At 39.5% G+C, this 27,994-nt stretch overlaps 1 protein-coding gene across 2 annotated transcripts; it reads left to right on the top strand.

Moving 5' to 3' along the window:
* Positions 1-27,221, top strand: LOC138611099 (pituitary adenylate cyclase-activating polypeptide type I receptor-like). Of its 2 annotated transcripts, none has more exons than XM_069684018.1 (14): positions 1-82; positions 3,567-3,731; positions 8,549-8,645; positions 12,811-12,921; positions 13,034-13,134; positions 13,223-13,320; positions 14,712-14,844; positions 16,139-16,292; positions 16,690-16,750; positions 17,055-17,124; positions 17,213-17,304; positions 21,089-21,218; positions 22,360-22,401; positions 23,542-27,221. In XM_069684018.1, exons 2-14 carry the CDS (start codon positions 3,690-3,692, stop codon positions 23,743-23,745), a joined length of 1,335 nt encoding a protein of 444 aa, XP_069540119.1. In that variant the 5' UTR covers positions 1-82; positions 3,567-3,689; the 3' UTR covers positions 23,746-27,221. The 2 variants fall into 2 exon arrangements, with proteins under 2 accessions (XP_069540119.1, XP_069540118.1); XM_069684017.1 differs by having other exon boundaries at positions 23,529-27,221.
* The last annotated feature ends 773 nt before the right edge of the window (positions 27,222-27,994 follow it).

Raw genomic sequence — 27,994 nt, 5'->3', positions numbered from 1 at the left:
TTTCACAATCAGACACGGCGGGAATCCGTAAATACCGATGGCTTCATGTGTAGATATTCGCTCCTCTGAAAATTACGCATCGGTAAGTTCCTTTGACTTGTTTTCCACGAGTGCTGCGCGCTTTCCCTCACATCTCTGCGGCTCATCAGTTAAGAAGCTTCTCACTGAACCCTGTGGGCTCTGTGTTCGATAAAAACATATGTCTTCTTGAATGACAGCGGGCTCGATGGGGCTGGATTTCGCGTAAGAGTGTTCGGATGTGGGTTTTGTTGCTGATGTTTTCCATGTGCAAAGCGAAGGTCACCCACATGTATTGATGGATTAAACGTTACCGAATGCGGGAATGAAAGGGGGAAGCGGCTGGGTGAAATTAGCCTATTGATTCTGCAGAACCAAGGGGAAATCATTTGTGTCTGATTGATTGTAATTAAGTCTGTTTTGCGTTTTTCTTCTGCCTCCTACATGCCCACAAACCGTTTGACATTTAGCTGTAATGAGATTATTAAAAACGCCTGTTTAACATCAGAGAAACTGTTACTCCTTTAGTGTCGCCCGCATAACCTGTAAGAGGAACTAATGATTTAGAGTGGTTAGATGTTATTGCACACTGTTAATGCCTGTGAGGCATGTCTGTCAGACTTGCATTTGGGTTAAAATGAAAGCGCTCTACATTTCTTACTGGGATCGTTTTAAGCTGAAATTGAATTATTAATGCACCGGGATGTTCAGAGGAATTCAACACACACGAGGAGGAAGCCAATGTGTTGAGACAGATCTTTAAAATTCCCTTTACAATGGAGATAAATCATTGATAAGGAGGGTACATGGCTTTATTTCCTGTAGTTGTCTTCTCTGTAGACACACACACAGCTCATGCATGTGCACACACACTCTTTACATGCATGCAGGAGATTGATAATCAGGTGATGCATGTGCTAATTATTATTTATGTGGTTTCCAATCTTCCTGTAGTTGGGAGTTATTCTGTTGTGCAGTTTTTGGTCAAGTTTCAGCCATTATTTATGACATGAAAACTGTCCTGTAATGTGTCTTACACACTACTTTGAACCTGCAAATTTAGTGGTACACCTCTTCCATTTCCATAGGAGCTGCACTGAACACCATTAGATTTTTTTACCCCCCCATACATTCCCATTAAGGCTCCACAGATTTCCAAGTGACACCCTTGTATCCTTTGCTGATCAAAGCCAAGACTCCCTTTCTTTCTTGCCCTCAGGATCACTTTGCTGTTTAGCCCTTCTGTTGCTTCCCTCGCAACAAAGCAAGTAGATTTTATAACTTCATTCAGGAACATGGTGACTGTGACATTTTGGGTTAAAGAGATGGGGAGAAACAGAGCTAATTGATACAAGATGTCGCTGTGTCTCCCTCTCCGTCTTCCTGATTGTGTCTTCAAATGTGTACCCGACAGTTTGTTTTCAGCCCTTTGGTGACACATGTTATCCCTCTGTACGTCTGGGTTTTTCCTCGGAGCACGGTCTGTCCTGTTACTTGATAAAGCATCCGAGAGAGAGATGCTTTAGAGGTAATTGGATTCGGTACTAGAGGGAAGGGACACAGAGCGGAATTTGTCTGCGTGTGTGCATGAATTAGCTCAGGGAGAAGACGTGTGCGTGTGTGATTGCATGTGTGTGTGTGTGTGTGTGTTATATGCCTCTGCTGGTGAAGGCCAGCATGCTTTGTGTTTGTGGTGATTCATTGTGTTTTCAGGAAGCTGCTATGAGGATGAGTAAGACATAGAGGGAGGGGGGGGTCGGGGGGTGGTTTTAAAATCTTACCATGAGGCACAGAAATGTTATTGTCCTCGAGGATATTTGTGTGATCCTTCCAAAGTTCTTGCCTTAAGTAATCAACTTGTCCTTCATAAATCCGAGCTTTGTCTCAAGTTTCTGCTTTATGTTAGAGTTAAAATGATGACATATCTTTAGTGGTCGTATATAACCTTAGTAGACACAGCAAATGTTCCCTCTGTGGTTTGATTGAGGGGGTTTCATGAGAGAAAGATTCTGTAGGGAGTAGATATGAAGTGATACAATCCAACCGAGAGAGGTGTGTGTTGGTTTATTGAGAGTGACACATGAAACAGGTATATTTATCATTCTGTAGAATCATAAACCAAATTAACCACAAACTATATTCAAATTTATAGTTGTTCCAGTGTCCATTTTAAGGGTTTGCTATCACTCAATGTAAGTTGCAGGTTTATTTAACAGCACTACAAAGAGGGAGGAGAAATTTGGGGTGACCTTGGCGGCAAAAATAAAAGTCTCATTAATTTTTCCCGGACACATCATTGACAGAGAGCGGAAAAGCAGCCGCTTAGCTCCGCCTACCCTCTCTGGCAGACCAGCCACTGCTGGCTGATGGAAAACACGTCACTAACTGGGCGCTGCTTGTAATTATTTCCACGAATGTCACCACAGACATCCAGTCCATTATAATACTATATACTGCAAATGCAAAGGCTTTCATCAGTGGGCCATAGGCTCAATCAGCATTGTGTTACCTCTTTCGGCGATAGATAGACGATAGATAGTGACATACAGACATTTATTTAGGCATTTATTTAAATGAAGATCTTTGAGATTATTACTTTAAGTAAACAATGGCGTTCCTTTATGGCTGAATTTAAGTAATGTTATTTTAAGTTAAAAAAAAAAAGGCTTCAATAGCTTTAAGGTTATTTCTGTCCTCTCATCTCTTTGCTGATTTTGTCCTGTACATGCTTAATAATCGATCTTGTCGCTGATGGTCTGGTTTGCTTTTGTAGGTCATATAGAGACATCTGAACTAATTTCAGTCTGTTTCATAACCATCAAAAAACTCCTCACAGGGGCTTTAAATGAATATGATTAAATCTTTAAAGACACAAGCCTGTCAACATAAAATATTCAAAGTTTTAGTTAGCTACAACTCTAAAGGTGAGAACAAACACTTAATTGCAGAGCTTAAAATGCTTCTAACAGCCTGTGGAAAACAAAGAAAACAGATTTTAAAATATGCTGTTTAAATTAATTCATATTCAAATTCTTGACCAATTTTGAAAGAAACAAGTGACTGTTCTGTGTTTTTGCTCACTAATGCACAGACAAGGTGTTTGAATTCAATGCCTCACTAATTCACATCCCTGACAAGCTTCTTCTCCATAGCAACAGACGCCGAGGCTCATTGTTGTTGGTATTAAGTATTTTTGAGCTGCCGTCATGTCAGAATGACAGAGAGATCAGACACAAAGCTGAAAAACATTTAATAGGAGGATTTTATCCGTGTAGGGCCGTGTGAAATGACGATGTATATGTATGTAATTCATTTGGCGGCTGAAAAAAATGTCAATTCATATTTTATTCATTCAAACCAGCCTCTGTTTAGAATTCATCGAGGATATTATTCAAAATGTTATAAGAAATAATTATGCAAAAATGAAATCTCTCGCTTTGCACCTAACATCTATGAATGAATTTATGGCCTCGCACAGTGACGATGCTCTCCTGGTTGTTGTTTCTCTTCTCTTACGGTTGCCTTTTCCTCTGTGTGTTGTATTTCAGAGCCCTTCATGCTGAAGAGTGGTGACGCTGAGGGGAGCAATTTCAGTGCATCCCTCTGAAAACACACACACACACACACACATACTGTGGAGCCTATTGCATCCGAGCGCTTCACTGGAGACAATGAGAGGCTACCTGCTGACTGCAATCCTCCTGCTGCCCTTGGTGAGTAGTTTGTGTGCATGCATCTGTTCACATGTGTGTGTGGGGGGTTGTTCAGGAGCCTATAGGAATGTGTAACCATATCAATACATGAGGGACTGATCACATGCCTCCATCATCAGCCCCCAGTTTCTCTCAGCTTCAGCGCTGCTTTATTCTCATAGGTTCATCTCTTGAGGGTCTGTCAGTGACAAGCGCTGGATGTTGAAATCACCATATGTCGCATCAGCACATCAGCAGGTCCTGAATCAGCTCCGCGTTAGGGCGGCTGGATGCCCGTTAGAACGATAACAGATGGCCCGGCTGACCGGAGAGCTGCCGATCCATCTGCTGTGACTCACTTTTATTATTAGTGGTCTCATTGAAATAAAAAGCAGAATGGACGAGTTGTGCAAGATGTGTGGGAGGAATTATATTGAGCACAGTGGTGCAGCAGCAGCAGCACAGCAGCAGTTTCCTTGGTGAAGCAGAGAAACATAAAGTCTATTGTGGTTTATGGGAAATAAAGTATCATGATGTGACTCTGGCGTCCTGGCCATTATCCTTTATCTGTGATATTTATCATCATGCTTCTTTCTTTTTATAAGCAGTTAAAAAAGTCATAGTCGCTTTTTGATAACGGATTCGAAGAACATCTATTCTAACCTTTACGCCCCCTAACATGTGTGAAGTGTTCCTCCCGCCTCTTCGCACAGTCTCAATCCGACCTCCAGTTGCTGATGTGGCACTTACGTCTGTTGTGATGCGCTTATTGTGTGTCAAATGGGGTTTGTACAGTGCACCAGTGGTCTGCGACGTCAAATGAGAGTTTTATTATCTGTGCTGCGCGGCACAGTGGGAGCTAGTGAGTTATCCGGCCCTCGAAAAATAGCCTTGGGGAAGGAATGGTGGCTCTGCAGCTTCAAAATGGATGGCTTATCTGGACAGACATCTGTCCGAGGGTGAGGAGAGGAGAGGAGTGGAGAGGAGTGATTGGGAAGGGAGAATAAGAGGCACACTTTTATTGATCTGTCCAATGTTGTTACAGTGCCTGTTTTAGATTAGAGTTTTTTAAAGCCTCATCAGTCCTCAGTTGACCCGGAGAGGGTTGCGAAAGTAAACCATTTATTAGTTTATGTTTAATTTCTTAGATTTTATTAGCTAAAGGTAGGATGCGCCCTTAATATCTACAACTAATTTTACCTCTTGTCAAGAATGTTTATTTGCTTTCTGCTGGTGGGTTTGATAAAAGAAATAATGATTCCACTCTATAATCTGTCTGTAAAATAAAAACCTTTAGCCAGGAGATGTTAGCTTAGCATAAAAATAGGATAAAACAGCTGGCTTTGCTCTGCCCAAAGCTAACACAATCTGCCTGCCAGCACCTCTAAAGCTAACTAATGAAGCATAATGTCTCTGTACTAAAACAATTGGTCTGATGCTGGCCAAGATATAGTGTTCACATGAACCCCTTCGAAAATTATTTTTTACACTTAAATTTTTGTAGACATTGTTGTTAAATTGTGAGTTTCAAGGTTTTGGTATTTAGTGCTACCTTTTGGAGAGAGGGCCAGGCTATCTGCTTCCCCTTGTTTTGAGTCTCAAGCTAAGCTAATCTAAGCTAACCTGAAAACATGAGAGTCGTATTGATTCTCATCCAACTCTTGGCCACAAAGCCAATTTTTGTTTTCCCAAGATGTCAAACCGTTCCCAAAAGAAATGTCTTAACTAGTAAAGACTTCAGTGATGTGTATATTCTCAGGAGACCAAAGCAATAAACAGGAAGTCACTGCCGCTTAGCTAGCTCTGTCATACCTAAAATAAGTAAAAGCTTTAAACTGTTAATCCTGTTTTAAATATGGGTGAAACTTTACGTCGAGTTTATACAGTGAGAAATGTGTTCTTCATAGATATGCAGTTAGTAATGAGTGGACAGTCCTGGCTATGCTAGCATAAAAGATGCTAAATTTGGTTTGTGTTGTTAGCAATGATGTTGTACATTGAGTTATTTGTTTGAGATGTAATGCAACATTTTCATCATCATTATTAAGCTGTTTAATATCTCTTTACTCTTCATTATGTAGAGAATGTGTCATATATTACCAAGTCATCCAAGTTGCTAGCACAATCAGTTAGCTTAGTTAGCTAATCAACACTGACACCTGCAAGTTGTTAGCTCTAATCTAGTCACAGTTTATTGTTGCCTAACAAGAAATGTGTGTTTGGTTATTTAGAGATGTGTTAATCTCCTCTTAATGAACACTTAATGGCTAATTTTGAACACACAAAGAACCTGTGTAACATGCTCCAGAGGATTTGGTGTGTGTGTGTGTGTGTTTTTGTGTGCTTGTGTGTTAGCTGGTCTGTTAGCTACATTAATCCATTTCATGACTCCTCACAGTGGGAGGCGTGTGACAGAGCACAGTACGAGATGTGAAACGATCATACCACTCACACTTCTTCTCAACAGCTACTCACCCTTCAGCAATGCACGTGTGATATAGTGTGTGTGTGGGCGTGAGTATGCATGTGTCTGCGCCATCAGATTAGCAAAGAAACACGCGAGTAATTTCAGTCAAATCAGAACAAGGTAATCCAGCTCAGGTACACGTATAACCTGCGATCCAGGATTTTACAGGGATAAATTAATACAAAACCCGTCATCTTACAAGCCTGTCTGAGCTCACGCCAAACAGATATTAGTCATCTGCATCCAATTATTTCTCCTTCCTGGGAAGCCTCGACTACAATGTGTATTGGCTCCTGGCTGGTTACCTGCTGCTTAGCAACATGGATGCTTGCTTTGGGTACAGAGAGGTCTTCCTTTCAAACAATACCAGTTTTAACATCAAACACTGATGACAATAAGTGAAAGCAACTTCTTAAATGTCTTTTCTTTTAGCCATTGTGATGAGTCACAAAGTGTTCCAGAATCTAAGATACCTCGAATGATGTCTCACATTATTCATCGGCGTTTTAATATTCTCCCCCCGTGCCGCGCGATAGAGAAAGGAAGTGAATCTGAGGACGTCTTCCCAGTCGTTTGATGCCCTATCTTATCTTGGCAGCGAGGCCTGAAGTGAATTCATATTGGAGGGCAGGGAGATAGAGTGATGAGTCAGCCATGGCTCAGAGGGCTGGGGCATATTACACCTCTCATTTCACAGTGAGAGAGAAAGAGGGGGCTGAAAGGGAGCTAAGGGGGCAAAACAGAAATTGGCCCCTAAGAGAGCGAGAGGGAGAGTTATAGAGACGTACAGTAACTCTGCTTCCTCCAACCAGGCAACACCTTGCTGTTTTCTTTCTTAGCTGGTTATTGTCCCAGTGATAATGTTTTAGAGCATCTGTTGCATTCATATATGGAGGTGGAATATAAATTTAAGATGGATTGATTGGGAAAACATAGCTCAGGGATTAGATTTAATACGTAATAAGTTGATTATAAAACTCTGGAGAAACTCATTGTGGAGCCTCCACCTACACCCCCCTGTTCCACGGCCTTGTTAAATGAGACACGGAGAACAGGAAATATAAAATCTAATTTAAAAAAAAAAGACAAGATACCCATCTGCTGGCTAGTACGACCCATAAGCTAACAAAAGCAGTTAGATCCGACAGATTCAACAGCCTCATGCCAAAACGACAGGTTGAATAAAAGTGCCTCCCAAAACAGCATATATGTTATGGAGTACAGGTTACAGATTAAGCAGAAGAATACATGGTTAAAGCTGTGAGAGGGCCGCAGTTTGGTTTCACCGTCACACTGACGCCATTGTCACCTCTGTTTCGCCTCTGGCACTACCTCCGATGCCTGCTCAGAGGCAGAACAACTTCGCCACACATTTCCTCATCCGTGCATTTTACAGAGAAGACGAGACGTAACAGGCGTAATAATCCCCCCTTGAACTGGCAGTGTAAATGGGGCCCCTGACTTCCTCCTATCATAATCATTGTGGCCACTAGAGGTCGTCATCTAATGATAAATGTACAAACGGTTTGTATTTGGCTTAGGGATGCACGATATTGGATTTTTTGCCGATTTCCGATATGCCGATATTTTACAACTCATTTAGCCGATTACCGATACCTATATTTTTTTCCCACACACCTAATTGCAAAAATCATCAACTCTCTTCTGTATTGGAATTAGCGTACAGTATAACGGTGATACTCTTATCGCATTTGTTACAACGGTCGGGGTGACGGGTCTTGAGATGGTTAATCACGTTTGTAGTGTTGAAAGACTTTGCCTTGGCTCCTCCTCGCATCACCGAAGCTGAGCAGTCATTGCTAATAGCAGTTTTGCGATCTATTTCGGACACTTTGAAAAACTTCCACACCACCGACATTTTGGCTTTTAACTCTCTCATGCTGCAGATAGACACACATGACGTCATCATGCTGCGCCACGCAGGTCTTCTTCGAGCTGGGGACATTGCGCCGAGGTCGGGTATTTAATCAAGTATGCAGCAGCCCATTATTTTATTGGTTAATTATATCGGCCGATTTTTAAGCCAATATCGGCCGATACCGATAATCTGCCGATAATATCGTGCATCCCTAATTTAGCTGCTTCCATAGACCACCTATCCAGATGTTTTTGGAAGCGTGTCAGATGAAATTGCACATTTAATGTACAGACCGGGTTAGAATGTGCTGACATCAAGCAGTATACGCATTTATAATATTCACTCTTCTTGTACCTCTGTGTTGGTCTCCACCAACTCCTGGGGTTCTCTGATGCTGGCTGGAAATGAGGTTGATGGGGGCAGTAAGCTTATGCAGTGTATCAGTGTAGTGAATATTTATTGTAACACTGTGTTTTTATGTATTTTCTCCAGGTGGCCTCAGAGTCCGAGCACTGTATAATCAAGCGTGAGCATGAAAAATGCATGGAGAGGATCATGGTGCACGACCCCAGTGATGACCTTGAATTGGGTAAGCAAGGATGAGTGTACAGGTATAGGTGTGTGTGTGTGTGTGTGTGTGTGTGTGTGTCTGTGTCTGTGTGCGCCCGCACTTTGTTCCTCTATCCTTCTGTGTGCATAATTTACCGCTTTTCATGCCTCTGCTGGGACTGAACAGTTTACGTCTTGCCCAGTAAACTGCTGATGAAAGTCATGCATCTCCTAAAAATGCTCCTTTCCGGGAAGGAATAAAAAAACAACTTGTTTGTAGACACGGTGATCTGGCATTTCTCAGTGTATCCAGTGAAAAGGTCACAGAGGCACATGTTAGGATGACAGATGACTGCTGTTCTCTATCATGTTCACAACACAAATACATCACCCCGGAAGGCCGCTCACTGCACAGCACAAACATCGGCAAGCATCCAGTGATGTACAGTTGTCTGCCTGTAACGTCACGCTGAGCTGCTTTCGCATTTTTCCCCCACGTTTCTCTTTTAACCAAAAAAACACAGGAAACTCGGTACGTGATTCCTGGAAGCAATTATTTTCTTGGCTATGGAGTGTGGTTTTCATTAGCAACTGCTGCAAGACTCCTGCTGCTCCAAAGTTGCCCAACAGACTCTATCGCCCAAACTGCACTGTGACTCACAGCTTCGCTGACAGCCACCGACTCCTTGGAAAAAAACATCAAAGATATGACGAAAAGACGAGTTTCAAGAGGAGAGGAGATGTTTTTAATCTTTTTTACAATGTCTGATGCCCTGAGGAAGGTTTCAGCAAAGGTGTAGTTTATATATGTATATTTGTTTTCACTTCAGTCTTGCATTTATAGTAAAAAAAAAAGTCCGTTCCATTCTATTGTTCTTCTGTAATATGGGCAGTGTTTTATGTATTGAGCTGTCCATTTTAAGAAGGTACAGTCACATATGTTGCCCAGCATTGACCCTTTAACCGATCCCTGTTTCCTGCTGTCCCTCTATAAGGAACCGTTCTGTGTTTCTGCTGACGGAAAATCGTTGGTGAGGAAATAAAAACGCCTGGTTTGCAGAAATCTGACAACGGGCTTGAGAAAGGTTTAAAAAAGGCAGAAAAGGAAAATGAGAACAGGGCAGAAAAAAAAGGTGGTTATTTTTACTCTGGTCTGATGCTCTTTTGTTTTTTCTGAAACATATTTCCTGATTTATTTGTTATAAAGTACTCTAATCTCGGCCCTCTGACCTCAGGTTGTCTGTATGTCGTGAAATTGCTTCATAATGATTTGCTGTCTGATGCTGTAATCACCATCCAGCTAAAATAAGCCACTGCAAAATGAACATGTAAAATGGCCTGCACAGTGTTTTCTTTTAAGACACTGAATCATCTTTAGTCAGGCCTCCCTAAAGCTAAATGGGGGTGAATTTGACTGAAATTATTGACATTTTAATTAGATTTTGGACACTTAAATGTGACTGTCGCACTACAGGACAAGATATTTAAATACCCTTGTTGTGTACTAGAAATTTAGAAATGACTAAGATTGTTAGTTGATAAGCAGAAACAAAAAAACATACCTTTGTGCCACTGCGAGAAACTGCTGCTTTTCCTTATAAATCACTATAAATTATAGAACTATTTTTTTTTTGATGATGTCACCATAGCCTTTAGGAGTTTTTGTCACTATTTTCTGACAGATTATAGACAACACAATTAATAAATGAATAAAATATTGAGCAGAAGAGGAAAGACAATAAAATAAGCTTGTTTGTCTTTCTTAACCATTTGTAAGATTCTCACAAGAGCAGTGGATCCCGTCCAGATGCAGATCGTTCAGGAGCTTCATGACATGTTTTTGCTTTCAGATCAGTGTTTAAACCTTTTTTATTACACAGCTGTGTTAAATACTTGATTCTGATTACGGCGTTCCGGGGTCTGCTATTTCTCGATAGCAGACGGTTGCTATGAAGAACAAACCGTTGCTAGGGATTCAGCTCTAATCAGAGAATCCAGAGGACTAACTGTAATCATGTGAATCGGTTGCAAGAAGTCCAGTAATTTTGACGTTGGCTTGTTTACTGAAGAAAAAAAAGAAAAGAGACCAAAAACAGCAGAGAGAAACCAATAAAGGTTAAAGGACGCCAAAACTTAAGGCTACGACAGAGAGATCTACAAAACTGAGGATGGCATACGAAGTAAACATTAAACAGAACACAATATGAGATACGGAATGAAGAAGAAAATGTCAACAGACTCTGACAGTGATGAGACAGAAAACCTTAATGAGGTGCCGCGCTGATTCCTGCGGTCCTGTTTACCGTGTCTTACTTCACCATCAATGGAAATGTTTTCATTTAATGTGAGCAATAACAGCCTGGTTAGGTCATTTTAATTTGAGTAATATTCGCCCGGTTAGCTCATTTTAATGTAAGTAATGTTAGCCCAGTTAGCTCATTTTAACCTGAGTAATATTAGCCCGGTTAGCTCATTGTAAACTGAGTAATATTAGCTCGGTTAGCTTATTTTAACTTGAGTAATATTAGCTCGGTTAGCTCATTTTAAGAAGGCTACAGAGTTAACCGTTGCCATGGACGCGGCTGTCACTGTGAGTGTAACTGACTATTTTTAAACAGAAAATAAAACAGGAAAACATTTTTTTTTTAATGAATACAATTATTTCCAAATCATTATATTGTGTCAAATTATTGATTTCGTAATTGAATAGCCGTGTAATAAGCAGGATAATGTATAATGAGCAGGGTTTTCGGGTTTATCATTGTCCCTTACATAAAGAATTGATGCTTAAATGCTGGGTATATAAAATATGTGTTTTGGTAAGGTTGCCCCCTGTAACTCACAATACAGAAACAAATCTCCCTCAGTCCTCTGATAAGATCATCTTTAATTTAAAAAGTGATTGCTTCTATGTGTTTGTGTATATTTACTTCATACTGCGCATGTGCAGCATGTGAGTGGATATTCTGCAGCCCAGTGAAGATTGAGTATGGGGGATCTTATGTGAGATATCCAGCGATGCAGACAGTCCTTTATTAAGCCGGTTACCTCTGTAGCTCCGTGCGGCTCATTTGGCTCCGATTTGCCCTTTAAAAGGTAATTGGCTTCGTGTCCGGCTCACCAGACAGAACCAAAACAGATTAGAGAGCCGAGCAGAGTGCAGAAAGGTCTGCAAACACACATATATATGTCCAGGAACACATGCACACACAGATGCCCACTTGCACTCAGAATGCATGCGAGTGAACACACGTACACACATTGTACCTGCTGCTGCGGCACTATAAAGCCATCCGTGCATAAACAACATAGTAAACCTGGAGAGATGGAGAGTGAGGAAGAGGAGGGATGGGGAGGTTCTGAAGACAAAGGATGTGGAGGCTGAAAGAAGCTTGAAAGAAAGAAATCAAAGCAGTAGTGAAAAATACAGGATGTGAGATTATTAAAAATATGAGTCAGGTGATGACTGAGGCTGATTTAAAGCTGAGGATCAAATAAGAACAAAAAGCAGCAGATGGAACTGTGTTATGTGAGCTTCTAATTAACTTGTTTGTGATGCCAGATGCTGCATAGCATTCAAATAAACTGATGAAAACAGGATGAAATCTAACGTTCTGATGCTCTACGGTGAGCTGCCAGTTTATAAGCTACCGCTGGCTAAAAACAGCAGCCCTGTAAATATAGTCCTACCTTTATATATATATATATATGATGGCATTGTTTTCAGCAAAAAAAAACGGCTGCTCACTTCCTGCTCACCATGAAACAGTAGACTGAACAAGTTAGTGACTGTGTGGTAAACATAGTGGAAGATTGGTAGAGACACATAACAGACCTTAAAGAGAGTAAGTACCAGACTTGGTGGCCAGAAACGAGACTCCACATGAATTTGTTCTTTGACAGATGAATGTATACATTTGCTGAAGTAGAAACATTAGCCCTGGCTAGCTAAAGTAAATGTGAAAATGATCCAACAGGTCAAGAGAGGTGTTAAGACTAAAAGCTGCCTCTGTGTTTGCAATAGTTTTATCCACGTAGCATCATGAAAATACAAGATATCTCTGAAAATGAAACTCATAATACCTCCAATTCACTTCCCTTAAGTTGAGTTTTATTCAGTTCAAATGAATACATTCAGTGTCTGTATTACTTCATCAACTTTCTTCACACTGACATTGTGCTTGTGGTTCTCTCGTCCCTCTCAGTGTGTCCGTGGATGTGGGACAACCTGACCTGCTGGCAGGCGGCCAATATTGGAGAAGTAGTGGTGGTCAACTGTCCGGAGCTCTTCCATGACTTCATGGGTCCTGATGATGGTGAGGAGATCAGACGTGTCTCTAATTTGATTTTATATTATATGTATTCAAATAAAGTTTAACTCATTTTATTTCTGCCTAAGTCGGTGTTGTAATGTTATCTTATTTTCAGAGATGGGGAGAGTCAGTCGAAACTGCACCGAGTACGGCTGGTCTGAACCTTACCCTCACTATGTGGACGTCTGCCTCTTCTATGACAACAACACCAAACCTGTATGATATCTCCTTTACCTCATCTATATGTCTTCTTACATCTATCATGGACACACACACTCGACTAACCCTCTGTCTCCATCATTAGGACACATACTATGCCTCAGTCAAGGCTCTGTACACCGTGGGCTACAGCACATCGCTGGTGTCTCTGACCACAGCCATGGTCATTCTCTGCAGATTCAGGTGAGTCAGGTTTCTTAAGAAAAATGGTGTAAGAGTTGGAAATCGGTTTTATAAAAGCTTGTTTTTATAGTTTTCTTATCTATTTGAATTCTCAAATCAAATTTAACCTGAATGATCAAAAAATCCCTGAAAAAATGCTTTCAGTATATTGTTTTTTTTTTAATAGTCATGAGCCATCAAAGTTCAAAGTTGACCTTGTGAGCATGCGCGGAGGAGTGGTGCTGCGCAGCGTGTGATTGAAAGCAGCCTGAGAGACTGCTCGGCTCTGATTGGTTGTTGTGTTTCGGGAGCGTTGGGTTCTTGAAAATGCCATTAGGAGCAGTAGGAGGAGCCAGAGGAACTTTTTTCACAGATTATCTCTCTGCTACAGCATGTGACAGTTTGAACAAATATGAATAAATGTTACCTACTGAACCTTTAATGTTTGGCCTACTTATATCCAAAAAAAACACCTGTTCCACACATAAAATCTCTACCAATACAATACAAAAAAATTAAATAAACAAAGAAATAATTATAATAAGATTAATAAATAAAGACAATTATTTATAAAGAAAAACACATCAATAAATAAGCAACTCTTCCTCTAACATAGTGGTTCAATCAGTGATTACGTGCAAAATGACTGCGCTGTAAATAATCTGAGGTGTATTGACAGAGAGCGCTTCATTCGTCCTGTAGTGTCTTCAGTTTAACTACGTAATTAATCATAGGGACCTAAACTGACTCAACGTTTCCAGATGACCCCCTCAAGTTATACTTGATTGTCTCCATCCTCTTTGAGCCATAAAGATGCTTTGGGGGCAAATGGTGACTTCCGCTCCAGTAATATTCTTCTGCGTGCCCTTAAGGATACAAAGGCAATGCTGTTCCTCCAAATTAAGGTCCTCTAATGAGTTTGATGACCTGACAATACTCCAAAAATGGCCATTTCTGCACACGGTGTGAACACAATGTTTAAAGCCTGAGTGAGGCGTTTGAAAATAGCTGTCCAGTAACCTTGTAGACGAGGGCAAGACCAAAACATGTGTGTTATGTTTGCTGATGACATATGACTACTGACGCAGGTTGAGTCTGTCATTCACTCAAATTAATGCATCATCCCAGTCAGTCTTTTTGGACTTCATCAAGCGAGGTCTCTGTGAGATTGGAGATTAAATTGTACATTTCTGAGATGAGGCCTTTCTAATTTGTGGCAGTGCTAGTTTCTCACCATTAAGGGTTTGCTGCTTTTCTCTCTTATGTAACAGTAAATTCACTAAATTAGTTTCAGTTTTAGACTGTTCATCATTCATCAATCATTGAAATCCAATTGCTTCATTCATTTAATCTGATTCAACAGTAAATACAAGACAAGATGTGTTAATGTATGTTCTCTCTTGTCTCTGCAGGAAGCTTCACTGCACCCGGAACTTCATCCACATGAACCTGTTTGTGTCCTTCATCCTGAGAGCCATCTCCGTCTTCATCAAGGACGGTGTGCTGTACGCTCAGGAGGACAGTGACCACTGCTTCGTACACACAGTCAGTAGAGACGAATACTTCTTTTAAGACCCCAATCATGTGTGATAAATACTTCTTTATGTGGTTTTCATCACAGGGAAAGTCTGTGTATGTATTATTGAAACAAACGAATGGGTTATTTTCAGGCTAAATATTTCATTAATTTAGATTTGAAGCAGAAAATTGCAAAATGAGGCTTTTATTGTTGTAAATAATCGCTGCCAGGTTTAAATCAGTAAAAGAAGTTTGCATTGGCAGCGGCAGGGTGTTTTCTAGATTATTGTTTAATCGGTTCCAGAGAGGTTCCTAAAAGGATTTCATGGAAGTGCCGACCCTCGTTTCATAAAGGACAGCATATGTTCTCTGTCTATTCATGATATGAGGAGAGCTTTGTCGACAGAGCGCTTCAAACACTTCTCCTCAAGTCCTTCCTGTTTGAAATGCACCTTTGAAGGAACGTCAGTCACATGCAAATTTCACAAAAAGCAAACATGCTATTAGATGAGTAATACTCCCCGATTACAAATGCAGAACAAGCTCTTAGCCTTTGTCTGCTAAAACACGTTGCTCACTCTTGTTAAGCAGGCATGATAAATAAACCTAATTAGGTACGCTAATGGCTTCAGCAAGGCCAGTGGAAATCTTCTGCTAGAGGCTATTAACATATCAATGGGTACTTTGGCCTTTTTGTCGAAACCGCTGCTGTACTGTTGTTGCTTTTGCCATCACAGGTCGGCACCGTGGTATTGTGGTACCGGGAATTAGATCCATGCTGTAATTGGTTGACCCGACTCCATATATGGACTCTTTAATTAACATGATGCCATTTGATTCGATGCTCCTGACATGTATATATGCGTCTCTGCTGCCGGCTGTGAGAACATGTTCAGTCCACGCATGCTGTGGTTGGTTAATGCTGCATTTTTAGGGTAATTGCAGGGTTGGTGTGCTGTGTTTGAACCCTGTTATCCACTGACAACGATCTCTGTCTACTCTGTGTTTTACTGGAATGAGGATGTTTGTCACTCTGACATTTATTGCTTTGAGCTTTTAAAGGAAGAAAATTAAACATGGATTTTATATTTTGAAGCTGCAACAAAATGCTTTCACTGCGGATAAAACAACCACCTATAAGTCAGAGTTTTATGTAAATCAACATTTTGAAGCTCTAACAAATGGTACTTGCTTCTACATAAGATAATAAGAATCCCAGAGTGTCCAGCATCAACAATCCAGATGTGAAACTACTCTTCTAGTTTTTTCCTCCACCTTTGCTCCACTAACACACCTCCCTCTGTGTCTCCCCGCTGTGCAGGTGGCCTGTAAAGCCGTGATGGTTTTCTTCCATTACTGCGTCATGTCCAACTATTTCTGGCTGTTCATTGAAGGTCTGTATCTCTTCACTCTGCTGGTGGAGACCTTCTTTCCCGAGAGACGCTACTTCTACTGGTACACCATCGTAGGGTGGGGTGAGTATCCATTCCTGAGCGCTAGTCATTAATCTTGCTAAGGAGAAACTTCTCTTTCTGTTTGTATAGCAAATGTAACTATTTATGCCACAAGTTCAGCTTCAAAGGTCAATTTGCTTTTGAGTTTTCTTCTTGAATTCTTAAAGTTTAAAGGATAATGAACGGATAAAAGTCTACGATTGGAGAACATCTTTCTCCTGTATGTCTCATTAAAACAATTAACCTCAAGAGTTGTATTTATTTATTTACTTAAAGATCCAAAACGTGCCAATATGTGTTGTTCCTCTGTTGGTTGTGATAACAGCTTGTAAAAGTGTTATCTATGTCTGAGTATTATAATGACTATTGTCATTTATTTTTTATCCGACATTTTAATGGTGACTGTTTTTTATTGCAGGAACTCCCACCATCTGCGTCACTGTCTGGGCAGTTCTGAGGCTCCACTTTCATGACACCGGGTATAACACCTCTGACAACTCCACATTTAACCTCAGAGAAAAAAGACAGAACACAGATCTTAAAGCAAAATAAACCCTTTAGAGGAACATTTGACTTATATTTAAATCTTCCTTTTTTATTCTCTTGTGTTCGGCCTGTTTTCACTTCCTCCACTCCCTCTGACTCTCATCCACCTCTCCCTTGCTCTGCAAATGGCCTAGCGACTGAAGTATTGTATGGTGCTATGTATTACAGAGTGCAGAGAAAGATAAAGGAGAATGTGTTGAACGATTATTGAAATGCTCTGTTCTCCACCTCCTGCAGATGCTGGGATACAAATGAGAACACTGCCCTCTGGTGGGTGATCAAAGGACCAGTCGTGGCCTCCATTATGGTACGACGATATCCAGTGTTGCTCAGCCATTTCTAAACTCATTCTATACTCCTTTAGATTTATGATATCTGCGTTTTGTTTTCTTCAGATCAATTTTGTGCTCTTCATTGGAATAATAATCATCCTGGTGCAGAAGCTGCAGTCCCCTGACATCGGAGGGAACGAATCCAGCATTTACCTGTAAGTTACAATCAGTAAATACACAAACTGTAATGATGCACGTCTTCTGAAAAAAACTTGTTTGTTTGAAAATGTTGCTCATAAAATGAATGAATCGAATTAATGTGATTTTAAGTTTTTATGTACACTGTGCACAGACACAACTTTTATTCAGTCTTGCTTATAGGATAAGTACGACGGAGTATTAGGGCCACATTAAAGAAAAAAAAAATTGAGATTACGAGAAAAAAGATGTAAAATTAGTCGTTATTTATTAGAGTAAAGTCGTAATTTTAGACTGTTGTTAGCCTACATATTATGAATATCAAAAGAGCAGCCAGCCGCCTTCACTAAACTGAGGAACGTGTGAAGTGTAACCGCACAGTGACCATCTTGTGAAGTTATGCTTGTAAATGATCGCACCGGAGGCTTAACACAACTTGAGCCGGAGCTGTATTTATTGAACACACCTGGTAGCATGGAAGCTTAGCATACATGTTCCTCAAGAGAACATGCGTGATCTTTTGCCTAGTAATGCACAAGCACACTAAACAGCTATATATCAATACATTAGTATAGGCTTCACAAATACTTAATCTTTCAGAACATCAGCACCACTTTGTAGTAACTATCAGGACTCTGAAAAGTCAAAATATTATTTGAAAATGACTCGTGATCTTTGTCATTTCAGCGCAGGTGGCTGGCTGCTCTTCTGATATTACCCTTCAAAATAAGATACAGGCTTACCACAGCCTAAAATTACGACTTTATTGTTTTAATATTACGACTTTATTCTCGAAATCTTAGAGAATTTTATTTCCTCAATGTGGCCCTAATACTCCCTCGTAGGCTGAGATATTCTGTATTTTTCTTAATGTCAACAAATCATATCAAAAACTGTCTAAAAGTATGTAAGACACGCTGTTGCAATCCAAGATACACCATCCTCTGCTGTAAACCAAATGTGTAATAATCCGCAGCAGAAAATAGTCCCTGACAAATTCACCATTTCCTTCTGTTTGAGTAATGTTTGTTAAAGCTACAGCACCCAGCTGCCTTTTAGGAGATTAGCGAGCCCTTTTAAATTACATATTATTATTAAGACTTACAGTAAGCACAAACGGGCTGTGGTCTGAGTGACAGGGAGGGGACGTTTGACAGGTTCTCGTCTTTCGTTGGCTTTGTTGATGGTAAGAAAAATATAAAATAACACCAGCGTTTTCCTTTCAGTCAGCTGCCAGATGGCACCCTGAGCACACAAGATGAAAACAGGCGTTTTTGGCTCACTCTGGCTTATATTAGCTCTTATGTTGTTTCTGTTTTCATCAGTGGATAGTTTCCCTTTAATCTGATACTCAGAGAAAACAGAAGAATGATTTCTATACAGGAGCCATGCATTTTAAAGATGGATTGTATTGTAGCCACAACAGTAACATTTTTTGTCATTAAGCCTTTGCTGTGTGCTTTTAGACACTTTCAGAATAAATCCATTTGAAGAACCTGTTGGCAGGAGGCTTGAGCCTCATTATGGAGCTGTACTGTAGCCAGACATCACTCCTGTTCTGCTCCCTCAGGAAGGCGTCTTTTGAGGCCCTGCAGATAATGTCATTCTCATCTGTTGCTTAAACCTGTGCGTGCGTGACCAAGTGTGAATATGTGTGTGTGTGTGTGTGTGTGTGTGCTGGGTGAGACTGTGTGTCTGTGTCCCTAAAGACATTGTCTTTGTTGTATTGTTGTGTTGTCTTTGTGCTGTGTAGCAGCTGTGCTCAGAAATGCTTCAGTGAGCCCACACAGGCTGTTCAGCATTCGTGCAGGATGTCAGAGTTATCCACCATCACACTGTAAGTGTGTGTGTCTATGTTTGTGTGTGTTCGTCCGTCAACACGTGTGTTTTTTGTGTGTCTGACTTTGTCAGCCGCATATGTGTGTGTGTTTTTGTGAGGGTTTTTTTAATGGTCTGGACTCCCAAATGCAAACTTTCTCACACACACTCTCTCATATATCTGTACTTGTGAGGACCCTCATTGATACTGCATCCTCTAACCTCTAACCTCAACCAACACAGCCACATGCCTGACCCTTCCCTTAACCCCTAACCTAACCTGAACCTTAGAGACAAGTCCTTTCCAACAAACAGCCAGTTAAGGTAATTGTCCTCTTACGAGTCCTCACAAAGATAGACATAAAAGAACACATACACACAGAACTTAGATGTGGATCGGGTGTTTTTTAATGCTAATAAAGAGACAGCAGCACTAATTGATACATTTACTCTTTGAACATAATAGAAATGGAACATTTCAAACATCTCTTATCTCGGGTTTTGTTCTGGTCACTGGTCTGCACTGTAAAAAAAATCATGTCTTCCATTATTTCAAGTTAACATTTTGTGTGTGCTGTTTTGTATTTCAATTCCTCATGTGTATTACAGATATTACATTTTGCTGCATGACACATACTACTGAGATAAGAACTACTACTGAGCTAGATTACACATTTCACCTGTTGTGTGTTTGTGTTTTCAGCCTCGATCTGGGACAGGAATTAGGCCACTAAATCTAACCAAAAGGACATGGCTATCCTTATTCTACATTTTTCTTATCATCAACCGATCCCAATGAAGACCAAAACCAGTATTCAATACCCTCTGATCTCCCTATCTTGTCAGTAGCACACAACCCCATGTTCATTTGTTTTTACTGAAAATACAGTTCTTTATTAGTTTGAATAATTATTTTATTCTCTCGGAAATTTCCGCAAAAAGCTTGCCACTGTGGTTTTCACTGAACAGTACTCAAACAGGAACAGGAATAACTAGTGTTTTGTCGGGAACTACACTGAACAAAAATATAAACACAACACTTTTGTTTTTGCTCCCATTTTTCTGAAACGCCTTTGGAGACGGCTTATGGTAGAGAAATGAACATTCAATTCACGGGCAACAGCTCTGGTGGACATTCCTGCAGTCAGCATGCCAATTGCACGCTCCCTATAAACTTGCGACATCTGTGGCATTGTGCTGTGTAATAAAACTGCACATTTTAGAGTGGCCTTTTATCGTGGCCAGCCTAAGGCACACCTGTGCAATAATCATGCTGTCTAATCAGCATCTTGATATGCCACACCTGTGAGGTGGATGGATTACCTTGGCAAAGGAGAAGTGCTCACTAACACAGATTTAGACAAATTTGTGAGCAATATTCGAGAGAAATAGGCCTTTTGTGTACGTAGAAAAAGTCTTAGAGAGAAAAATGGGAGCAAAAACAAAAGTCTTGCGTTATATCTTTGTTCAGTGTATGTTCAGCTGCGGATTAAGACACATTTGGTGGAACAGTGAGTGTTTACGGCAGCAGGACAGCGTATATGGTATTTACTTAAAATAAACCACAGTGCCAAGTTATTTTGTACTGGAGGAACAAGTCGCCGAGTGAAGTAAAGTGGTTTATTTATGTGTTTAGTACGACAGGGGAGCTCTGTTTGATAAGAATAAGGAATATCAGGCTTTTTCTACACAGACGATACTTGTTAGTGGGATTATGTTATTGTTGGTTTTGGTCTTTTATTGGAACTAATATTTCCAGTCTCATCCTTAAATGTCACCACCCCATTTTCATTTACGTCTTGACTAAAAGCTGTGAGTGAAAGACTATTTTCCAGCAGTAGCCAGAAAATGTGTCCTAACATTGCATCAGTGGCTCTGTTCTTGCATCACATCCAGCTGACCGTCCCGATTAAAACATGACTTTGATTTGTGTTTGACTTCCAGCTCTGTATTAAACTGTGTTTGTGTGTTTTGTGTGTGTAGGCGACTGGCACGCTCGACCCTCCTGCTCATCCCTCTGTTTGGTATTCACTACACTGTGTTCGCCTTCTCACCTGAAGACGTCAGCAAGAGGGAGAGACTGGTGTTTGAGCTGGGACTGGGATCCTTCCAGGTACACTTTACAGCTTTTTAACTCCCTCAAATGTCCAGCTATAATTAGAATTAAAAAACACCAGATAATCTATGAAAGAACAAATTAGGACAATATATCATCTGATGATACAAGATGAGATTATTTATTAAAGTTAAAAATTAAAGTAAAATTTAGACTAGTTATATTCAAACCTTTTCCTCTGCCTTAGTTATAAACAGTAATAAGTAAGTTAAACTTCCATGAGGGTTTGAAGGACAACATTTGAAGTTTAAACTGGGAGTAATTGTGAAACTATGACGAGTTAAAACAAAACTTTTGTGAGTTGAATGACTAAAGCAACAAGGAAATTAGATTCACTGAAAATAGCTGTCAAATTAGGGCCATTTTCTCTCATCACATCAAGAAACAACGCATCCCCATTGAAGATCACCTTTAAGTAAAAATACATCAATAATTTGCCACAGTAACCCACAGTTAGTTAGAATGTTTTGCTAGCAACACATTAGCCTCAGACACCTAGCATAGTGGCTAGCTCGGTTAGCAGTGAACTGATCATGGCAAAACTAAAGAAACAAATCACAATAAATTTGTGTTGCAACAGCAGCACTTGGTAGTAAATAATATGTTCTGTTCAACATGTTCTTTCTTCACAGGTCAGACGAAACACTGGCTGTAACAGTGTCAGTTAAAATGTAACTGCTGGAACTTAGGCAGGAGTTGTTGCTATAGCAACAGAATGTTCAATTGAAATCAGCTGCCTGTGTCACTCGTGCTACTTAAAATGTCACAGAGCAAACAATGGTTAGCCCTTGTTGTTTCACAAGTGCTTGTTAAAAATAAAATGTAGTGAAGGGTTTGAGGTTTTTATTGACAAACAAATCCAAGCTTTCTTTTTTATTATAAAAATGTTACATAGCAGTAGACATGACATACAGTTACTACTGACACTTTACGCTTCCTGGACACTAAAGAACAGTTAACCTTCTGCCTTTCCGAGATGTCCCCACACAATATTTTGTAGTGTAGCTTTGAAGGGAAATTGCTGAAACTTTAAACTTAATGTCAGGCTGTATTTAATCCTCCCTTCCTTTGCTGATAAGAATGCTGTTAATTTTAAAGAGGTTTTTCTCTTATTGATTGTCTCTGTTCTCCTCCTCAGGGTTTTGTTGTGGCTGTCCTCTACTGTTTCCTCAATGGAGAGGTAAGCTAATGTCCCTGTACCTAAACACTTTATCATATTTTTATAACAGCTTGCTTTTTTCTAACACATATTGATACCAGAAATAACCTTAAAGCTATTAAAGCCTTTTTTTTTTTACTTAAAATTACATTACTTAAATTCAGCCACAAAGGTAGGCCATTGTTTACTTAAAAGTAATAATCTCAAAGATTTTCATTTTAATAAATGTCTGTATGTCACTATCTATCGCCGAAAGAGGTAACACAATGCTGATTGAGCCGATGGCCCACTGATGAAAGCCTTTGCATTTGCAGTATATAGTATTATTACAGTCTGGGTGTCTGTGGCGACATTCACGGAAAAAAATCACAAGCGGCGCCCAGTTAGTGACGCGTTTCCCATCACCCAGCAGTGGTTGGTCTGCCAGAGAGGGTAGGCGGAGCTAAGCGGCGGCTTTTCTGGTCTCTGCAAGTGTTGCGAGTAAACAGTAATCTACTATGGCTGAACAAACAAAGAAAAGATCGATGACTACAGATACAACTTCAAAAATAAGCGAAAATCCAAAGAAAAAGAAACAAATTCGACGTTCAGATGAAGGCAAACAGTTTAAAAAGGAAAGCGACCGTCAGCGAGGAAAATCAAGAGTTACAACCGTGACAAAAGGAGCCAACCGTAGTCATCTGGTTATCTGGGAAGTGTGCTCCTGCAATTATCATTTATCGCTATTAGATGCCGCCAAAGAGAGCGAAACTGGAATCTTTGAGATTGTATCTTTAAGTTTATCATAAATGTTTTGGGTTTTTTTGCTGAATGAATATTAACATAAAGTCAATCATAAATGTGTGAGGCCCCACTTACTAATAGAAAAAATCACATCTGCTCTCCAATCAGTTAAAATAATAAATAAAACATATACACAAGAACTAAAAAATTACTGGTGACAGCTTTTTCTATTGAAATTTCAGTTGATTATTTATACACCAGTTGTGAATGCTGAACACAAAAAAATTTAACTGTGCATTTAGAAATATACATTAAGAAATATTGAATGTCTTAAAGTGCTATCCACTATCCACAGAACACAAGTGTACTGTAGCTTTTCTTGGAGCTGGTGCAGCTTAAAGTTCATTAAAAATGACCTTGTGAAGTTTCTCCCTGAAGGTGCAGTCAGAGATCAAGAGGAAATGGCGCAGCTGGACGGTGAACCGATACTTTGCTGTGGACCTGAAGCAGCAAAGGCACCCTTCACTGGCGAGCAGTGGAGTGAACGGCGGGACTCAGCTGTCGATCCTCAGCAAGAGCAGCTCCCAGATCCGCATGTCCAGCCCGCTGGCGGAGAACGCCAACATCAGCCTCCCCACCTGAGCGTCTGACTGCCAGGAGTCCATTCAAGGTGCCATTCCACTCAATGTAGATCCAGACCAACCAGAGCAGACCAAAGTGGCCCCTCACACCTCTTACTTTGAAGTTCAGCCTTTAGAAAATGAGGTATTTCTGAAAGCATTTACGGGAGACTCATCACAGGTGCATAGCTGACCTACATACTTGATCATTTCCTTTCACTGTAACATATAGTTTATGTTAGTATTTAGGCTAAGTTTTTATGATTAATGATGCACTTAAAATTCATATCAATTACTGATGTTTTTACTAAAATTTAACCCCTGTTAGTCTTTTCTTTATAAATAATTTTAATGTAAAGTTGGTGCCAAAAATCAGATGTAGTTGTAAATGAAAAGAACTCAAGTTAACCGACAGATGTAGGGGTCATATTTGGCTGTTGGTGTGTAAAGTAAATGTGCTTCAAAGTGCCATACAGGTTGCCTGTCTGGATCTGATCTTGTAACAGGCCAGAGCTAAAAACAACCAAACGTTCGCCTTGCTTGTACAAACTGCTCATTGTTTAAATGTTTCATCTCAAATTTAAACATTTTTCTACAATCAGCCGTAAGTACAGAGTATGTCAAAAGATATATTGGGAAAAAAACAAACAACTCATGGACTTTGTAAATAGTTTTTGGTGTCTGGATCAGATTTTGTTTTTGCATAATGCAGTATTGAAATGACCTTTTCAAACAAAAGGAACTGGAGCCCAAATCTGTAGACTTCATCATATATCCTGAGCACACAGGAGATCCTGAAACACAAACAGTATTTTCTGCATAAGAACAAAGTGCCAAAATGAATGAGCACTGTAGGGAAGTGGTTCCCCACCTGAAGGTCACAAAATGAACAGTATTTTTTATTAAATGATTAGTTTTAAAAACTAAAATATGTCTTATTTCCAGGCGTATCTGAATATTTATGTTTAATCACCTGACATGGTAAAAATCAAACATTTCCTAAAGGGAGTTTAAAGTCAGTAGGAATATAGATTTGTATTGTTTAGATGTCACAAGACTAACAAAGGCTGTGGCCCACTGCTGTAGAGTGTAGCGTAGTACATGGATTACAAAATTGAATTAAACAGACTTTTAACTAAACTCTGAACTGATTTATCCTCAAAACTAGTGCCAGTGTACAGCCTTTCGTCGTGCTACAGCAGTTTCCCCCGGCTGGTTTTACCTTTTACAGACGTGTCCATCATGATCTTGCAGACTGTGAATACAAAAAGTACATGTGCCATTCAGTCTTTCCTCTAAGCTCCTCATTGTGCCATGAGCTTATTTGTACAGTATTTTATTGTAAGTATCAAACCTTCAAAGTACTATTTTCTCTGAGCCTCAAACCACATGCAATATTAAATTGGTCTTCATTTGAATTTCTTTAATTAATCATCTCTCATATTCCAAAGTGCCTCGTCAGTCACAAACAGCTCTCACTTTTAGTTACAGTAGATTAAGCAGATATTGTAAAGGTGTAAAAAGAGTCATTTTTCCTGCAAAGAATGTACAGAGTGATGTGTGTTTTATTGTGGGTCACTTTGCAAAGTTGTGCTTTTTTAATAGTGTTGTGCAAAAAAAGAAAAATATCAGCTTATTTATTTGTGATTTTTTTCTTTTTAATAACTTAAATTTAAAGTGAAGCGTCCTGCCATGTTTTTTCTTTTAAATCATGATGAGTTTGACTACACTTGTGTAATAACTCTACATAATAGCTGCTGTGTTTAACCCTTTTGATTGCATCATTTATTCAAGATAAAATCCATCAATTCAGCACCAAACACATTCAAAACACAAACAAGTTGTTAACACTAAATGCTTTAATTTGACAGCTCTTGACAATCACAGAGTGTTGCCCCTTTCTTTTTCACTCTTTTTCTCTGTGCACAAACAAGCTAAGAAATACAACCATATGGAGAAATCATTTAATAATATGAAATGTGAAATCATGTATACAGGAGGATTCATTCACAATATTTACTCAAGATATTTATTTTTTTGCACCGTCATCTGATTGAATGTATATTTAAACAATGAATTGATGACGCCTAACAGATAAGGATGTATATTTATTTTCCATAAACCAGTGTTATGTGAGTTTACTTGATGTACAGTATTCATGCTTTATTATGTGTAATTTATTTTAAGCCTGATCTTTGATTTGACTGAGTGGAGTTGACTTTTTGGGTCAAAGTGCCATAAATGTAGTGCCATAACTGGTGACAGTGAGAGATATTATATCAATATCTCATCACTGATTTAAAAAAGAAAAAAAGAAAAAAACATACACACGGGAAATTGCTGTCCAAAGCTGCAGAGGATATTATAAGAGATAAAACGGATAAAACCTCTAAAAAGCAAGATAAAACTGAGGAGATGCGTCGGTGTCGTGCATCTGCTTGGCTGCTTTTGGACTGCTGTGACTGTGAGAAAAGATAACTATCAAGGGAACTAGAGCCAGAGGTAGAGAAATGATTTAATTTTTTAATTAGGAAGGGTTCAGGAGGTGGAAGAACTGCGACAGATAAAACACAAAGTGTGTACGAGGGTGTGATAAAAACCACTCTGCTGCTGCTTACGTGTTCTATCACCAGCCGTCACTCTGAGTCTGAATCAGCTCAGATGGAAACGACCATGTCTCAAAGCTGTTACTGTGTGTGAAAAGAAGAGTAGAAAACTCCTTGACTGTGTCTGTGCTGTATATTTGTCTACCACTAGGTGGCAGTCAAGTGTTAGATTTTAGTTTGATAGTTTGATAGAAAAGGGAGAAGTTTGACTGGCATTGGTTTGCTTTTTGAGCCTTGTGTTTTGGATTTTGGATGTAATGGGGATAGGGTGTTGGCGTTTAGGCACTTATATGCCACATGCTTGACACTGTTCTTACCTTCCTTTTGTTAATTTTAACACAAATCATCAAACAAAACACATTTTTCTTAATAAATAACATTTGGCGATTTTGTAACGGTGTCCTTGTTCCAACTACAAATTTTATTCCCGCTCACTTAAGCCTGTAAAACAATGTGAACAGTTTGAATAATGAAGCATTTACTTATAGAGAAGGTTGCTTTTTGAAGCTATAACAGAATTAGTGTAACTTTTGGCGTCATTTTAGCCGAAGCTGCCCACACCTTTCTTCACACACACTCTTTTTACGTGGATATTAGCATCACAAACACGCTATTTTTTTAAATGTGTCAAAGAAAAGCAATTGACATGTTTTCCTAAAGCAGTAGACTAACATTTTGGAAACATTTAATTTACTTTCCTGAGAGTAAGATGAGAAGTTTGACACCACTTTAATGATTGGCTAAATATTTAGCTAGCAGTTGGTTAGCCTAGCAAAGCACAAGGACTCGAAGCAAGAGGCAACGGTTAGCCTGGCTCTGTGTAAAGGAAACACCTATGAAGCTAACTTATCACCTACCACAACATGCTATTTTTTAAACTTCGGTCTTGGTACATATTAAACAAAGTAGATATATTTAGAAAATGTATGAGCTTCTGGTTAATATCTGTTAGCTAACTATTTTTCTATAGATACTGTAGAAGATAAAACAGCTAACTAGTAGATATCTGCTAACTCAAAGTTAGCTTCCATCTATAGCTAGCTGTCCTTCTAAGCTAGTAAAGAAAACAAACTAAGCTAGCCAGTGGATTATAGCTACGTAATAGCGAGCTGACTTCTACTAGAAAGCTGTTACCCTTAAGCTCATAGATAAAACAGTGATAGCTAGCTTTTATCAACTAGCTAGCCTTTCCTTCATTTCCAGTCTTTTTGGCATCAATCTTCCCATTTAACTCTGGTTCTCACGTTATTCCCAAAATGTCAAACTATTGCTTTAAATTTAACTATTATTGTTGTGGCATATCTCTGTGTTTAGATGCCTTTTCTTTGGCGGTTATGCGTGTTGAGCCAGTTTTATTAAGTGTCGAGTGTGTGTGTGAGTTCTATTGATTGCCTATGAATTTTTGAATGTACCAATGTTGCTCAGCTGCTCTTAAATGTCGCCTGCTATCAATTTGCCATAGTGTACAAATGATGTCTTTTCTTGTTTATATATACAGTACACTGTATATGTATATTTTTGGCACACAGGTAGACCTCTTGACAAAAACCTGTATTGTTTGTGACTGTGTTTTTTGTATGTTTATGTTAATGTAGCCTTACTGTTTTCCGAGTGTGTGCGAGTGTGTATGAAAGTTTGGGAGAGTTAATTCCGTATGCATGTGTA

Source organism: Semicossyphus pulcher, unplaced genomic scaffold (genome assembly GCF_022749685.1).
Source record: "Semicossyphus pulcher isolate SPU_LCO1_2020_fin unplaced genomic scaffold, fSemPul1.0.p SCAF_7, whole genome shotgun sequence".
Lineage (NCBI taxonomy): Eukaryota > Metazoa > Chordata > Actinopteri > Labriformes > Labridae > Semicossyphus > Semicossyphus pulcher.
The sequence above is the reverse complement of the archived record's forward strand: the minus strand, read 5'-3'. Positions and strand labels throughout refer to the sequence as shown.